General features: G+C 42.9%; 1 protein-coding gene across 2 annotated transcripts; it reads right to left on the bottom strand.

Moving 5' to 3' along the window:
• Nucleotides 1–3505: 3505 nt before the first annotated feature.
• Nucleotides 3506–11176, bottom strand: LOC117526896 (C-type lectin domain family 4 member E-like). Of its 2 annotated transcripts, XM_034188977.1 has the most exons (6): nt 10997–11176; nt 6934–7020; nt 6640–6759; nt 4241–4404; nt 4052–4161; nt 3506–3735 (listed from the first exon to the last, which is right to left on the bottom strand). In XM_034188977.1, the coding sequence occupies exons 1-6, from the start codon at nt 11079–11081 to the stop codon at nt 3570–3572; spliced, it is 732 nt and encodes a 243-aa protein (XP_034044868.1). In that variant the 5' UTR covers nt 11082–11176; the 3' UTR covers nt 3506–3569. The 2 variants fall into 2 exon arrangements, with proteins under 2 accessions (XP_034044868.1, XP_034044869.1); XM_034188978.1 differs by lacking the exon at nt 6640–6759.
• Between the last annotated feature and the right edge of the window lie 379 nt (nt 11177–11555).

Raw genomic sequence — 11555 nt, 5'->3', positions numbered from 1 at the left:
ACAAGCAAAGTTGCTCATAAACTTTAAGTTTCTTAAACATTTATTATGGCTACTCTTCAGTTATCTTTGTAATTTATTACTGGTAAAGTTTAGAATCAATTTAGATGAGATATAATCATTATCTCACAGGAATTATGACAATTATCTGGGAACTACTTTTTGCGCAGGAATTCATCAAGCATGTCAGCTGTGGGTGCGTACTAACACAATACCCCGAAACTGGCTAGAAGTTCGGCCAAAACGAGAGTGTCCACTTTAGCTTGCCATAAGCTAAGCTAGTGGCGCTCGTGAGAGTGTGAGCCAACCAGTCTGCTACAAACTCAGTTCAGTTCGTGTCCAATTTTGGAGGGAGTTCTGACGTCTCCTCGGGGTTTCCGTCAGTTTAACATCGGGCTACCATCCACAAACCAATGGTCAAACCGAATGTCTAAATCGGATTTAGAAAAGGGTCTCCGTATTCTTGCCTCACAACAGTCTCGCAGGTACCCTGGATAGAACTGGCCCATAATCAATTGCCCTCTGTATCTACCGGTTTATTCCCCTTTTCATGTCGTTTATGGTCACCTCCGTGTTGGAAACCATTCGGAAGATTCAGACGGCTTTCGGTGGCTTTCAGTCAAGTGAGTATCCGAGAAATTGGTGTAACAGCTGGGCATGCCACAACATGTCCTGTGAGACTTCCACATGGCGTTGTTTGTTGTTGTGCGCCATGAACGGTTCCGTCCCGACGCCGCGAATTCCTCCGCACATCTTTCATTACAAAATCTCCTGTAACAGTGGAATGTTGCCGCAAAAGTGCTGCTGTCCACATTTTTCTTGCGATTTCTTTGGTAGTCACACGACATGCCGGATCAACACAGCCTTCACTTTTGAAAATGATCTGGTCGTTTCAGCCTGTCGATGGCCGCTCGGAGCGCGGCGCGCCTCCGCCGGTGTGGGCCGTCTTTAATCCAGTTCTAATGGTCCTTAATCTGTGTGACGCCGATAGAATCTTCACCAAAAGCCATCTGAATTTTGCGAATGGTTTCCACCTGGCTGTCTCACAGTTTCTGAAAAAATTTTCATGGAGCAAAGCGGCAGTCACTCAGCCATTTCCCTGACAATGAAAATCCGACGAGGGGCTGGACCAGTGCTCACTCAAAGCCTGCCCACAGGTGAATGATGCAACTGACAGGTGTGAAAAAACTCACGCATGCGCATGAAGGTTCAAGCTTGGCTGATGCAAGCGCACATGATTCAAACCCATATAGTTTTTGAAAAAATAAAAAGGTCCTTTACTTTTTGGACAGACCTCGTAGATCAACAGGGATCTTTGACAACTTTTTGTTTTGGAGATTGAGGACAAGACAGGGGTGCCTGCTCTGTCCTGTTTGCTTATTTGTCAAATCCCTCACCCAAATAATAAGACAAATCAATATGGTTAAAGGTTAACGAGGTGGCAGGGATTGAACAGAGGGTTGCTGTTGTTGCAGATATGTCTCAATTATTTGTTTGTGGAAGTGCAAGGAACTGGTTCTAATGTCAGAAGCCTGTTCCAATTACATTCCAGAATAGCACCAACTTTGGGCTGTGCCAAGAGATAAGAACCTAGTAAGAACAACTGGCCTCTTTTCCACTAACAAGAAACCAGGTGGTGGCACCAAGTTGGATGTGTAAGACAGTTTGGAGTCGATTTTATTTTGAACCTTCTAAGAACCAGGTTGATTTTCCACAGACTGCGAGCTACAGTGGAGCAATGTCATTACATCACTGCCTGTTGTGTGTTGGGGGGCTTGGCTGGACACTGTTTTGCGGTTTTGTGTTTGTTTTCCTTCCCAGGTGGTTTGGGGCTGATCTCTGGGGAGAATGTGCTGCAGAAGAGTCTCTCACCTCTGTCACGGTGATCTGCTGCACCTGTTGCACTCACGTGCGATTCTCTAATCAGGACGATCTACGACACCTGTGACATTCACGTGCAGTTCTAAGGACTCTCAGCTGGTACCAATGAAGAGATGAAGAACTGCATTTAAGCCAGCAGTGATCTGGGCTTAATTGCGGAGAATACGACCTTGTGACGACCGTTTGGGGACGCTGAGGGCCGCTCCAGAATCTGACATTGCGCCTGTGAAGGAGGATGAGGGTGAGAGGCAAGCGCTGTCAGCACACGTCAGAGGTGATTATCCTTAAAAGCTTATCTGTGAATATAATATGGTGTTTTTGCGCAGCTAAATTTAAGTATTGAAGAAAATTGTCTCATTTGCTCCTCACAGCTGTGGCATGCGGATTGATAATCCTCCACAAGCTGTGAGCAGCTGTTCTTTTGAATTAAGTCTGAAATCAGACCTGAACGTGTTGCTGATAAGTGTGCCTCTAAATAGTTTTTCTTGATAATAGTACTGAATAACCTCACCTCTGTTCCTCCTTCACAGAGTACAGTCCTGGGAAAAGCCACCTGGGGGGTGTCGGCGGAACTCCTGAGTCCAGAACGTTCGGGCTCCGATCCGTTGAGGCGCTGAGAGAGCGCGCCGCCTCTTCACCTCACCAGACTCATTTATTTTGTATTTTGTGTACAGCACAGGGGGAAGAAAATTAATTTGTTTCTTTTGGAACTGCTTCTGGTTATTTAGCGCTGGGTTCAGTCAGACGCTGGATTGCTCCTCAACCCGCGTCCAGATCATAACAACTGCCTACGTCTCTGGTAATACGTCCCTGGTTATATGTCCCTGGTTCCCAGCATCACTTTTGAAAAGACTTCAGGAAAACAACAAATGTAGACAGCATTGTCTCTGTTTTAAGTGTTGCTCCTGGGTTTACAAATTTGGCACTGCTCTGAACCAGGACCAAAACCAGGTCGGTGGAAAAGGGCCTTTAGACTCATGGGGAAGATTGCGTCAAGGCTTCTCTGCCCGTGCATGTGTACATGTCATGTGGAAAGCCTTGCATGGATCAGGTAAACCTCCAGGTGACAAGTGGAGCCAAAAGCACATTAGTGAAAAATGCAATTACTTACAGTTTCTTTAAACTCCACTTTTTTCCAAAACATATTCAGTGACTTGGAAATGCTCATGTATCCATCCCAACTTGTCTAAAGAAAACTGGCTGTAAAAGTGATGTGTTAATCATTATTTTTACAATAAACCACTCACATCCCAACACTACATCATCCCAACATTTTCTGATGTGGGGTTATAACAGTTATTTTCATTATTGATGAATCTGTTGATGATGTGATTAAACCGTAAAATGTCAGAAAACTGTAAAATATATTGATCAGTGTTTCTCAAAGGATAAGATGACATCCTCAAATGTTTTGTCATCATCCCATTCTGTTTACTGTCAGGGAGGAGCAAACAAACCAGAAAATATTCACATTTAAAAAAAACTTAAAAAAAAAAAAAGAAGATTCAAAACAATTAATTGATAAACAAAGTAGTTGACAATTAATTTAATAATTAATTATTGCAGCTCTTGTATGAGCAGTACTGCACACAGTAACATAGAGTATCGCTTTCTAAAAAAAATGAGGTATTGCTGCACAAATACTTTATTTATTTATGTTAATATAAAGCAATTTGAAACACTTCTTCCAGCTATGTAGGCGTTGCACTGCCTGCATCCTTCTCACATATCCAGTGCCGCCTTACGTTACAGTTGAGGTCATTCCAGTTGGACAGGATATGGAAGGGCTTAAAAATCTCAATGCAGTTCTCCACTTTCAGGAAACGGCCCCGATCTGGTTGGCCCTGCTGCCAATATCTTTGAACAATACAACATTGGAGGTTAAAGAGAACAAGCTGAATGACTGATGTATTATTATGGAACCATCAGCAGTTTGTTGTCTCACTTGAAGCCACTGTAGCTTGCAGAAGGTGAAGCCATGCCATTTAAATGATGTTCAGACAAACCTCTAATTTTAAAGTGTAACAATAACAGTGGAGGTATTGTTGTTAAAACTTTGATTTCAGTCCTGTAGCCTAGTCAAGCATTGTCAGAGGTAGATTCACCCAAACAAAATCACAGTGATGTAATTCAAGTGAGCACAGCTACAAAAAATTAATTTTGAAACTCTTACGAAGTGTTCAGAGCAGTTCCATCCACCCATTTGAAGATTCCAGAAGTCTCTTCATAAAACAGTCCAATCCAGAATGCATCATTTAAATTCTCTAGTTGATACAAGTCTACCTGTGGAGAACAAGAACATGGCGAGTGTCCCTTAAAAAAACCTTCAAAACAGTTTATAACGTATTTTCTTGCGTCAGACCTGTTTGCGCTGGTTGTTGATCACCACGAGGTCAGCTCCTTTGCTGAGGCAGTCAGCTCTACTCTCCGTCCACGGCTTTGACTGAGTGGAGATGAAGTAACATTGGTTTCTGATGCGTGTCCACCCTGTAGGACACTTGCGTGAGACTACGCAACCACCTGGCTCTGGGACAAATGACAAAAAGGCACAACAATGAAAATAAGAAACACCTGATGTATTCCTAAGAACAAAAACAAAACCAGACATAGAACAGAAACATGTATTTGAAATAATGGTTAACAACATATTTTTTTTCTTTTGTTACAAAGTAAAATATTTTCTGTATATAATAATTTGGTGTTGAGTCCCATCTTCCCATCTTCCTCTGAACGTAATGCACATATTTGAATGACGAAGATACATTTACCAGTTGCAAGGCAGAAAGTAATGTTACTTTATGAATGCTGGTCTTTAGACATCATCATCATCTATGCTTGATGGACAAGTTCAAGATTCAAAGTGTCATACACAGCAAGAAGAAACAACTTTCTCTGTGCAATAAAATTCTTTGTTGTCCACACTGGCGCTGAATTATATATAAATAATAAAAAGAATGAAAAAAATAGTAAACGTAAAAATGCAACAAGTATAAAATATAATGGCAAAAATATCTGATCTTTGCAAAAGTGTCTGATACCTACAATGTAATGTGCAATGTGCAATATAAAATGGAATGCGCAATGTGCAACACAGTTGTGCAAAATGCAAGTGTGTATAAAATGTGCAGTAATGAGGAAGTCCATGATTGTGACTGTTCAGGAGTCTGGTGGCAGAGGGGAAGAAAGAGTTTTTCTGTTTGATGTTCTGCATTTCACACTTCTGTACCTCCGGCCTGAGGGTAGAAGTGTCAACAGTCTGTGTTGGGTGGGGTCTTTCAGCATGGAGGCAGCTCTCCTGTGGACTGAGGTGGTTAGACGCTCTGCAGAGAGGGCAGTGGAGTCATGGTGATCCTCTCAGCAGTCTTAACCACTCTAGTATGCAGCCGTAGTGCTGCTGTACCACGCTGTGATGCAGTTGGTTATGATTCTCTCAACAACTTAGCTGTAGAAGTTGCTGAGGCTCTTGGGAGACATGCCAAACTTCCTCAGCTTCCTCAAGAAATTCAGGTGTTGTTGGGCCTTCTTAACCAGCTGTGAGGTGTTCGGTGTCCAGGTGAGGTCCTCACTGATGTGGATACCATGTATTTAAAACTGCTCACCCTCTCCACTTCAACTCCTTGGTATGTCAAGTCCTGTCAACTTTATCTGTCAATTCTACATATTGATCGTATTGCTGTAGTGTATGGAAACGCATGTGGTCAGATCATTACGGCCATCCGATCACTGGCATGCACATTCATTATTACCGGTGCTGCACACACTGCATAGTACAGATACATCTTCTCAGTCATAAGATGGACTGACAATGTATCGGTCATATGATGCATATTACATTTGTGACACCCTGTTCAAATGCGCTGTGCTGGGACAAGCCACTGAAACCCATTGACATGCTGTGGCACAGCAGTGCGGCACAGTGCACTTGCACATTGTGTTACAGCTACAATGACCATAATATTACAGACACATTATCTAACCCATGAGAGGGACTGACAATGAATCTGTGACAATATGATTATTATGGATTTAGCACAGTGTCCAGGTGTCTGTGCTGCCCCACACTTCTGACATGCATGAACTCAGTGACACATGGTGTTTCAGTATGATTGCACAATGTTCACATCTACAAGTACTTCACAAAATGAATGCAGCCACAGAGTTTGCACATTACAATATTTCATTTGCACATCTCGAATAGGATGCACAGCGGGTGCAGTCTGGAACATGCCGGCAGGATTAGATGTGCCTGACCATGGCGAATGTCTCTCGCAATCAAACTGTTCCGAATGCTGTTTTGACACAGTGAGAATTTTAGAATGCAGTCAGAACACAGAGTCCACCTCGACTGCCGTTCGATATTTTTCCACTTTGAATGCACCGCGAAAGTAGAGACCTTGTACTCTACATTCAGGCTGGCCGCACAACTGTACTTGACTGTTTGGAGTGCACTCACAATGGTGTCTGAGGTTTACAAATGCACCTCGACTTTGCCTGAATGGAGGTCGAATTTTAATTTGGATGGCATTTGGCCTATAGCGTGACGGGGGTATAAAAGATGACAAAATGTAATTGTTATAATCTTAAAACACATTTATTATGTACTCAAGCAGATGTCTTTTAGTTGCACCATGTTTACTAGGAAAATGTGTTTTCAGATTCCTAAGTGGGCAAAACAATAGCGATTGTTGTGATATTTTATATATATTTTATTACATTGCTTTTCATTTTGTAGGTGAAATTAATAAAATAAATATGGCTCACCTGGTCCTGTCAAGTCTTTTATTTTCTCCACATTCTTTAGCTCAGTGGTGAGTTCACTGACCCTGTTTTGAAGCCGGTGTAGCTCACTAGTGAAGTTGTTGCTGCCACAGTAGGTTGGTTCTTTGTGAAAGGATAATGAATTTTAAAAGGAAAACATATTATTTCTGTTTTGTTTTTTGTTATTGTTGATCAAATGAAACCATTTTTTATTATAGTAATTTTTTACAGTAAGATGCATCATTTTATCATTCATGTTAAAAGAAAAAATTTTTGAAAGACAAAAAGCTTTTTCACCTGTGAGGCGCAAAGAAATATTAAGAATGGCTTGTAGAAGGCACAGTGGGCCAAAGCTGAAGTAGACCAGTTTACAGAGTCTTCTCTCTGCAAAATAAACATACATGCATCATACGGCACACATTAGCAAGAATCACACAGAGAGGGCTCTATCATCTCAACATCCTATGGTACATGGGCTTAAGCACAAAACATACCGTGCATCCGGAAAGTATTCACAACGCTTCACTTTTTTCCACATTTTACTATGTTACAGCCCTATTCCAAAATGGATGAAATTCATTTTTCCCCTCAGTATTCTACACACAATAACCCATAATGACAATGTGAAAATAGTTTTTGTTTGAGATTTTTGCTCATTTTTAATTTAAGATGTACTCAGAAGTGAGATGATTTCTTGTGAGGACAGGACTGAGCATGCACAAGCATCTGTGGAATAATCAGGTAACAGAGACATAACGTTGGAAGTGTAGTGACTACGTTGACAGTTAAATTAACATGATTGTTCACTGACGACTGTGCTTGCACCATGCATGCCGTAGCTGTTTCAGCTGGCTTTTGAGATGGACCTGAGATGAGGTAAATTTTGAGAATAGTCCACCTATGAAGTAGGTGCTCCAGCTTTTCCATTCAGTCATATTTAGTATTATGTAATTTATTGCCATTAGTACTAATTAGCAGGTGACTTTAGTTTCACTGATATTGCCACAGTTAATGGGGCTGGTCATAGTTTTTAACGCCCACACCCAAGTCACTCATACAAAAACCACTGCCACCCGTCTGTTAGGAATCTTAGTGTCATCTTTGACAGTTCTTTTAAATTTAAAAAGCAAATTAACTCTGTAATTAAGTCTAGCTTTTTTCAGCTTCGTCTCCTGGGTAAAGTTAAACCCTATTTGCCCCGGGCTGACTTGGAGAGAGTGATTCATGCTTTTGTCACCTGTTGTTTGGACTATTGTAACTCCCTGTATTGTGGGCTAGATCAAATGTCCATTCACCGTCTGCAATTGGTCCAAAACGCCGCAGCGCGGTTGCTTACGGGCACCAGAAAGCAGGACCACATAACTCCTGTACTGGCCTCTCTGCATTGGCTTCCAGTCAGTTACAGGATTCATTTCAAGTTGTTGATGTTGGTTTTTAAATGTTTAAATGGATTGGCTCCCTCCTACCTCTCCGAGCTTCTGTCGGTTCATGCTCCAGGTCGAAATATGAGATCGACCAATCAACTGACTCTGGAAGTGCCGAGATCCCGGCTGAAAACTAGGGGAGACCGTGCATTTTCAGTGGCAGCTCCGAGACTCTGGAACAGGCTTCCTTTGAATGTCCGTATGGCCCCGTCTTTAAACGTCTTCAAGTCTTAGTTAAAAACTCATTTGTTTGCTCTGGCTTTTGACTCAAGCTAGCCGATTCCTGATTTGGTTATGATTATCATTTTAGCCATTTTGTTCCTGTTGTGTTTTTCATTATTACTATTATTATTTTTTGGGTGTGTGCAGCACTTTGGACAATTTTTCTGTATTAAATGTGCTATATAAATAAATTTGACATTGACATTGACATTGACAAAAATAACCAGCCAGTCTGCACAAATGTGGTAGTCAAACACTGAATCAAAGTTAGCCTGATAGCCGTAACTTACGATGAGATTTGGGGAGCTTCATTCATCCCATACAAGTCACATCGCTAGATTGGGCGGGAGTTTGGTCAGGCAGTACGAAGATGACATTTGAATTTGCCATATTTAACTTGTTTGTGCCCAGATTTTTTATATAAGTTGCATTAGTATCTTTAAGATTTTTTTTATTGTGAGTAGAAAATGACAGTGATTTGGCAGCAGTTGTTGCCAGTGGGACAAAATGGGTTAAGGTTAAAACCAGGTCTTCAGAAAAGAAAACCTATGGGTGAGGGAGCATTGTGAGTGCATCAGCTTCAACATTTTGGTCAAGTGGAATGTTTCTCTATGTATGATTCAGCACACAGGTGCCTGCATGTTGAGGACCCCAGTGGCTGGATAAGGCCAAGGGAATGCCCTGGCTCATGGTGCCATGGATGTAGCAAATCTTGGCATGAAGGTATGATCCTGCACTTACCTTGACATCACAGAGTGTTTTTCCAGGCTGGATGGTCATGATGTCAATTTGCTTTTTTACAATTTATCAAGGTATTATACTGTATAAAGTCACTGACATGTGACAGAAAGTTTCCCTTTAAATCAAAATAAATTTGAATTGAATTAAATAATTATTTTATGCAGTCTCACTGTGATTTGGGCAAGATAAATCAAAAGCATGTCCACATTTTTTTCTAAATATTGCTCAGACATAACATATGGGGATCACCATCCATCCATCCATCCATTTTCTTCCGCTTTATCCGGAGTCGGGTCGCGGAGGCAGCAGCTCAAGCAAAGCCGCCCAGACCTCCCGATCCACACACACCTCCTCCAGCTCCTCCGGGGGAACCCCAAGGTGTTCCCAAGCCAGTCAAGAGATGTAGTCCCTCCAGCGTGTCTTGGGTCTTCCCCGGGGCCTCCTCCCAGTGGGACGTGCCCGGAACACCTCTCCAGCGAGGCGTCCAGGGGGCATCCGGAAAAATTGCCCGAGCCACCTCAACTGACTCCTTTCGACGTGGAGGAGCAGCGGCTCGACTCCGAGCTCCTCCTGAGTGACCGAGCTCCTCACCCTATCTCTAAGGGAGCGCCCAGCCACCCTGCGGAGGAAACTCATCTCGGCCGCTTGTACTCGCGATCTCGTTCTTTCAGTCATGAGCCAAATCTCATGACCATAGGTGAGGATCGGAACGTAGATCGATCGGTAAATCGAGAGCTTTGCCCCCCTACTCAGCTGTCTCTTCACCACGACGGTCCGATACAGCGACCGCATCACTGCAGATGCTGCACTGATCCGTCTATCGATCTCACGCTCCATCCGTCCCTCACTCGTGAACAAGACCCCGAGATACTTAAACTCCTCCACTTGAGGCAAGGACACTCCACCGACCTGAAGAGGGCAAAGCACCTTTTTCCGGTCGAGAACCATGGCCTCGGATTTGGAGGTGCTGATTTTCATCCCGGACGCTTCACACTCGGCTGCAAACCGCCCCAGTGCACGCTGAAGGTCCTGATTTGACGAAGCCAACAGAACCACATCGTCCGCAAACAGCAGAGACGAGATTCTGTGGTTCCCAAACCAGACCCCCTCTACACCCTGGCTGCGCCTAGAAATTCTGTCCATAAAAATAATGAACAGAACCGGTGACAAAGGGCAGCCCTGGCGGAGGCCAACGTGCACTGGAAACAGGTTTGACACAGGTTTGAGGGATCACACTCCTCAGCCTGCCCGGTAAGGTCTATTCCAGAGTACTGGAGAGGAGAATTCGACCGATGGTCGAACCTCAGATTCAGGAGGAGCAGTGTGGTTTTCGTCCTGGTTGCGGCACACTGGACCAGCTCTACACGCTCCATCAGGTGCTCGAGGGTTCATGGGAGTTTGCCCAACCAGTCCACATGTGTTTTGTGGATCTGGAGAAGGCATTCGACTGTGTCCCTCGGCGCACCCTGTGGGGAGTGCTCCGGGAGTACGTGGTCCGGGGTCCTTTGCTAAGGGCTATCTGGTCCCTGTACGACCGCAGCAGGAGCTTGGTTCACATTGCCGGTAGTAAGTCAAACCTGTTTCCAGTGCACGTTGGCCTCCACCAGGGCTGCCCTTTGTCACCGGTTCATATGGGGATCACAACTTAAAAAAATCCATTGCATAATTCTCATTATTTTCTCCCAATCTGCATGGAATGATCTAGAACAAATGATTCCTCTTGATCGAGTGGGTGTAGTGTTGAACCAACATGGCCAACACTGTCTGGCAAAAAACAGTAATGACAGTTGTCACAATTAATGTAAGTCCAGTAAATAATAATAGTTTATTGGTATAGTGGTTCCCAAACTGATTTTTAAGAAGTCATTTACAAAGTGAATATGATAAAAGATGATTGATATACAAACAACTACATTTACAGCACAGTCGAATGCTTAAGTCAGGCAAAAAGATTTAACATGAAGAGATGTTACCTGTTTGAATGGTGTCTCCATTTGGTCTCTGTCTTTGTGTGTGTCTTGAGTTTCTCACATACTCATCATTAATATAATCCGCCATCTCCACTCACAATGTGTGGTTGCCTTTTTAAACCTGGTGTTAACTTAAAAAAAAAAAATCACTGCTGCCTAATCTGAGCCCTCTGTTCCTTCAAGAGAAGCATTTCCTCTGTGAGCAAAAGCATCTAACATCATACTTCAAAAAAGCAGAAGTGATTCTGAAAAAAAGCTTCTTGTTCTTCCTCCTTAAGGAAAACAAGACAATTCATTTTCTTGGTACAGAACTCACTATAACTGCTATATTGTTTCATTTATTGCAGTTTTGCTGAAATGTAGCACAGTACAGTACATTCAAAATGGCATGAACCGTTTTCGTGATTTTTCGTAAAATGTAATGAGTCACTCTGTTCTCCAGATTTTTCTGTTCTGTGATGCAGTGAGCTGATGTGTCACCAACTGTCAGAGGAAAGCAGTGTTGGCAGCTGTTTACAGCATTTACTACTCTGAATAATCAAAATCAAATGAGCCATACAAG

Source organism: Thalassophryne amazonica, chromosome 15 (assembly GCF_902500255.1).
Source record: "Thalassophryne amazonica chromosome 15, fThaAma1.1, whole genome shotgun sequence".
Lineage (NCBI taxonomy): Eukaryota > Metazoa > Chordata > Actinopteri > Batrachoidiformes > Batrachoididae > Thalassophryne > Thalassophryne amazonica.
Note: the sequence above shows the minus strand (reverse complement) of the source record. Positions and strands in the feature narration are given on the sequence as shown.